The sequence below is a fragment of the Chlamydotis macqueenii genome, chromosome 3 (genome assembly GCF_036417535.1).
Source record: "Chlamydotis macqueenii isolate bChlMac1 chromosome 3, bChlMac1.mat, whole genome shotgun sequence".
Taxonomy (NCBI): domain Eukaryota; kingdom Metazoa; phylum Chordata; class Aves; order Otidiformes; family Otididae; genus Chlamydotis; species Chlamydotis macqueenii.
The window spans coordinates 63060575-63066648 of NC_141558.1; the positions used below are offsets into that span (position 1 = coordinate 63060575).

Here is a 6074-nt window from a genome sequence, read left to right on the forward strand (position 1 = left end):
GACTATATGGTTCTTATTTTAAAGAAAGGAAGCTTTTTACATCTTCTGTTCCAACCTTTGTTGTACAAGAAATAAAATACCCAAAACTTCAATTTTACAACTTGTATTTTAATTCCAGGGCTTAAAATAGAAAACCCCTAGACACAACCTTAAGGATATTTTCACAAGTGCTTTTTGCTTTCTAAATGCAAATATATACCACTGAATTGTAATATAGGGCATACAAAGTATGTTTGGCCTTTGTGTAGCATAAAATGATCATGATGAATCAAATCACTGAATGTAGCAAAGGTTAATTTAAAAAGGATCCAAGTAGGTATTCCAGACATAGACCACAGATGTTGATTTACAGCTGGATCTGTGATGGGAGGCATCTTCCACCACTATTCTTGGAACTGGGAAGAGAAAGAGAATTACCACCGGAGTGAGCATTTAAGCTGGATGGTATTCAATTTAACTGAAATTCTGCCATTTGCTTGCATCTCTCCTGTACCTCTGCAGGTTGTTCAGCAGTCCAGCTCTAACCTGAGCTTCCAGCCTTTTACAGTACTGGGAAAGGGCAGGAAAATCACCTAGAAACCGGCTCCCTCCTTAGTCTAGACCTACTGGCCAAGTCTCAGGAGAGACCAACCTTATGCATTGCATTATGAAGCAGAAGAAAGAAAATCTTTTATGGTTAGGGTACCAAGCTGAGAGCAGAAGCCCAGGTTCAAACTTTGTAGGTTTCCACCGTTACCCCTAGAAAGGATCCAAATCGGAACTTGCTAGGGGCAATGACATTGAAGTCAACTTTGGCTTAGGTCTTTATACACTCTGTGCTTTGGCACCTGCAAGGCAGGATTCATGGTAAATCTCTCTGCTGGGCTTATGCTATGTGAAGATAGTCTAGTGACTGAGATAAGTGAACAAACAGATTTTTCTAATTGAGCTAAATCTTGCATTTTGGCCCATGGAAACTCAAAAAAATTGGTAACTGATTTATTTTTAAACACATTACACCTGAAGAATGGACAGACTCATTTGAGGAAAGAGGACAGACTCATTTGAATTAAACACATCAGATAAATCCCTGAACAGAACTGTGGAGCTTGTAACAGAACTGCATGTTTGTAAAGTTGGAGGTCCCTCATTTTCCTAGTTAATTATTACTTGACAGCAATAAAAACTGATGAAAGGAATAGTGTGTTTAACTAAAAAGAGGGAGGTGTTTCTGAGGACTGTGCCAGCATGCAAATAATTATCCATGCCATTCCTCTGATCTTAGCCATATCATTCTTACCTGGTGTGAAACTAGCTGAGATAATGTAAGAGCTCTGGCAAATATTGTCATACGGGATGGCTGTTTTTATGCCGCACCTTTTTTTTTCTCCTTTTGGAGAGTGTCTGTCTTTGGTGAGGGGATAGCTCTTGACTTCCAGAGTCATCTCCAGTTTCAGCTGGTGACTTACCTGTCGCAGAGGTGCCAGCCTTGTCACTGCAGCACGGCGCATTGCCTGCTGCTGTAGGCGCTGCTGTGGTCCAGCACTGGCACGTACGTTTTAGCCACAAAGCAATAGCTGACTCCAGGCCTCAAGTCTTCTATTTCAATAACCTTGTCTTTTCCTTCGTACACCAGGACTCTGTGTTGCTTCAGAGTGGAGTAAAAACAGCCAGTCAAGCACATTGCCTTAGCAAGTGTGTCTGTGACAACAGTTTGATAAGGCCAGAGGATGCAGAGCAGCATGTGGAGTTGCACAAAGTCAATAACATTAATAACTTATTTATGATTTCTAAAGAAAATTCCCCCGAAAATTCCCCTCCTGTCCCAGGTTCTTTTTAATCTAGGTCTTAGAGTATGAAACATGAGGTCAATGGGAAAGAGCAATGGGAGGAATTACAACTCAATTCAATCAAATTCAATTCCTGAAAAACAAGCCTGCTTTGTTTTCAAATAGTCATTGACATGCTCTCAATCTCAAAAGACTTTCAACCGTAAACCAAGAATGGTATGTCCTACTTTCCTGGCTTTTCAATGGTAAAGGGTTTGTACTCGCATATGCACTTACCTCATCTAGCAAGTTGTTAATTATGAAGACTTGATATAGCAGATTATAATAATTTGTCATTGGTATCTTGCTGCCTCTCTTCCTTTTATAAGGAGAACGTGGAGCCTGCAGCTTTAGTATTACAGATTTGTTGCTATGAACCACAGTTACCATCGGAGGTCCTATCACAGCTGAGGAAAAACACCAAAGCTATGAACACAATTACAGTTTATTAATAATGTTTCACAGACCACAATTTGAATTCATTAAATGATTTATTGTTCTTGTTACCAACAAGATATGATGCTGTATTTACTGTTCAAGTACCACTTTGTAATTTCTTGCCTCTTGATGCTTATTCCTTGGGGCGTTTTGGGGCGAACATTTCCTGTGCCTGTAAACCTATTTTTGAGTCAAATTTTTGAAATCTCTCAGAGCTGCATGTTGCTGACTCTAGGCTGATCAAGCAAAATGGTTTGGATGGATTCTTTGTCCTGATGTTTTTTCGTATTTATCTGTGTGCTTGGACTGCACAGACCAGCTATTTGAACCATTTCAGTTATGCCAAGGATGCAGCTTCAATCTTTACTTTCAAATTTTTTTGCCATCTGCTTGGTTGAACAGAGCTAAGGGTTCAAGCTAGTGCCTGCATTCCTGTGCGTGCAGCCCCAGAGACGGAGTGAGACAGGACAGCAGCTGCCCCTTGCGTCTCTTGAGGAGGAGGTGGCGGCACCAGGCAAGATGGGCTGTTGCTGCTGCAAGGTGCTATTTTATGTCAAAGCTTGTGGTTTTGTCTGTACGAGAGGCTCAAGGTAGTTTGCACTTAGGGCTGTGAAGTGACCTGCATTGACATTCACAGTTCAGTGTTACACCGACCAGTGAGGGAAAACTGGTTAACTCACGGGGAACTTACTGGTAGGTACACTGGTACTGTTGCATGTTTTGACAGTCCTCCAATTTCTAACATGCTATGGCATTATAATGACTGTACTCACTAAAAGCTTTGCACACGTCCTTTCTAAATACACTGCAGACAGGAAAACACATAAACGGAAGAAGAATGGTGACCACACAGCTCTCAGTTCTCTTCTCCCTTTTCCCTTCAAGCAGAGAACGTTTCCTTCTTTTCCACCTTCTGCCCAGTCCTTCCAGCAGAACCGAAAACAGCTGAAAATAATTTGTGTAGTTCCATGCCTTGAGGAAGGGGTTGTATTAAAGGGAGGCAGGCATTTCTGATCCCGTAATTATAGATAAGTGGCTACTTATCCAGAAGTGGTTGGCAGCCAAGTGTGTGGAAAATTATTTTATTGTAACCCTTCACCTCAGAGCTATTGACTCACAACTTCTTTTGGTACAGCTCTGTAGCTAGAAAAGGATTACTCATGTTTGAAAACTGTGAGCAGAAATGATGTATTCCATGCCACAGAAAATCCAAGTCTTTTCTCAGAAACACCCATATGTTTGTACTTACTTTCTCGCCAGGGAGTGAATCTACAGCTGAGGCTCCAGTCGGAATAAACACCAGCTGATGCAGCTTTCACTCGGCCGTAGTAAGGCTCTTGGATGTCAGAGGTCTCATTCGTTAGGTCGCAAACATGGTTTCGAATCCCCCAACAGTCATCTTTGTTTTGCCACGTGCTTTGCCCATACCTACAGAGAAAGAGGAGGAAGGATGCAAGCTTTAGCTATTGCTGACCTGGTCTGTACAGATTTTTAACCATTCATTTTAACTCAGCGGTACTGACAAGCATTTTGCTGTGGAAATTAACTCTCTTCTTCAACTTGATGGCAGGGAAGATTGATTTCATGGGCTTTTGGGAGCCACAGGTTTCTGTCTTTTCTGAAAGAAACCTAAAGTGGAGATAGGATCACCAGCCCTGTAGAAGCTGCTGCACGCTTGCCCCTCAGGAGAAGCAGGGGAGATTTGGCTTAGCCAGCGTGTTCGATGATGGGCAGCATGCTGGTTTCCAGCAGCTAACTTCTCAAAGGCAATATGGATTTTAGGTGCTCATCAGGCATGCCAGGGACAGGAGCGTACCTCTTTTGAGGACCAGTCCCTAGCACTGCCTCAAGTTTGCCATGCAAGGCACCCCGCAGCCCTGTCGTGGGCAAGGGGGGGCCAACAAAATACCTTAAATGTCCTATTGCAGAAGTACCTGACCTAGCTAGACCTGCTTCAGGCAGGCGGTTGGACCCAGTGACCTCCAGAGGTCCCCTGCAAACTACATTTTTCTGCAACTCTAGGGTACAACGAGGGTACAGAGCATATTGCTGGAGGTCTTTGTTCTCTGCCTGCCTTGGGCTGTTCAGCTGTACCTTAGGGGCTATTGAGAAGGGCAGAAACAACCGAAAGCTGACAGCCGAGCAGGACATGGCTGTTCCCCAGGTATGGAGAGAATGTCTCGTGTCACCTGAGAAACCCCTTTGACATACCAAGCAGGGACGGGCCCCAGTTTGGCGGCAGGCTGGAGTTCCCCCAGTACTTACACTTTATACTGCACGAAGTAGACCACGTCTCTCTCTCTGGCCCTCCCAGGCTGCCAATGCAAAGTACTGTTGAAGTTTAACGAACGAAACTCTACCTTCTGCGGCTTAATTGAATCTTGCAGCTCTCGATTTTCCAAAACAAAAATTGCTGCAAATAATGAGGAATGATAACATAATGAGTTTGTCACAGACACACTCCTCTGTATTCAAATCAGGGTGTATTGCCACAGCTACGGAGGTTTCATGACTAGCAGACTACAGGGAAATTAATTATCCTGGATCTCATGCGCAAAACTTTCCAACTCACAGTGGCCAGATCTAGCAGTTACAGAAGACACATATTTAGTATTATGAAAGGAACACTTCCATGTGGTTTGGTTTGGCATTGTTTTCATTTTTCCTCAGTGAGTTTACTGCTGTGAAAGATGCCTGATGGACATCCCAGGAAACAAACCCTTCAGATTAATGCACAGAGATGGCAGCAGTCACATCTGTAGTTCAAGTCAAGTGCTCTTTCCTCCACACCTCAACTTTAACCTACAAGGATTATAGCTGTCTTAACAGTTGCCACAACCATGTTTATCAGCTCTTGCCTAATAAAAAATAACCTGAGAGTCACTGCTTTTCCAGTCTGCGCTACTGGAAGAAGCTGCCTGACAATTTTCAAGATAATTTGTTTTCAAACTGTGATGACAATCAGTTATCAACCTCTCTGAAGCATCCAAATGCTAACATTTTTCTGGGATCTGCGACCCACATGATTCTATATTACTACAGCTGGGTGATCACAGAATCTGGTGAGACATGTACCAATTGAACTGAAACTGGTAATACAGCTATGAATAAATTCAATAGGCAACACACTTTATCCGATCTTCGGAATCTTGAAAGACAAAAGCACAGACTAATTTGGAAATGACAGGACTTTTGAAAGCCACCAAAAGATCCAGAGATTTCTTGACTCATCAAGAAATTCAGTAACAGACCCAGTGCCCCCTCCCCACGCAGGAAAAAAGCGGAAAGCTGTTACTTACTGGTTGTCTCATCCTGAAGCAGGTGCATCAGTAAGCAGAGGGAGGAGAGCGTGATCCCTCTCATGCTTAGGAGAGCAGCTCCATGACTGAAGAGCATCTTTGTTCCTCTTGGGCAGGTCTTATGAGGAAGTAATTGTTAAACACTCCAGAGTTCCCCTTATTTTCAGCGGTTTCCAAAATCCCCGGTTTGGCTTTTTTTTTTAATTCAGTTGAGAAACATATGAGTTACTCTAAATTAAACATAAGCAATTGTTCTTACTTGGCAGCTGTGGTCACTCTGAAGTTTGGAACTAATTATGAGGCAAGTAAACATGGAAAAAGTCCTTTTTTTTTTTTTTCAGGCACTAATTCCCAAATGATGTCTGCCAATATTGCTTTATCCCATAAATTTATTACGCAAGCTTGCTTGCTTGCTGTGCTAAGATTTTTTTAAATTATTATTTACTAATCTATTTATTTATTTGTCAGCTCATGAGTTGCTTGGAGCTGAAGAATGCAAGAAATTTTGCCACAAACATGTAAAAGACCT

At 42.5% G+C, this 6074-nt stretch overlaps 1 protein-coding gene across 1 annotated transcript; it reads right to left on the reverse strand.

Annotated features, from left to right (window-relative positions):
* Nucleotides 1-1471: 1471 nt before the first annotated feature.
* On the reverse strand, nt 1472-5642 carry IL22RA2 (interleukin 22 receptor subunit alpha 2). Its single transcript, XM_010130182.2, has 5 exons — nt 5546-5642; nt 4512-4659; nt 3496-3674; nt 2046-2215; nt 1472-1627 (listed from the first exon to the last, which is right to left on the reverse strand). Exons 1-5 carry the CDS (start codon nt 5640-5642, stop codon nt 1472-1474), a joined length of 750 nt encoding a protein of 249 aa, XP_010128484.1.
* Between the last annotated feature and the right edge of the window lie 432 nt (nt 5643-6074).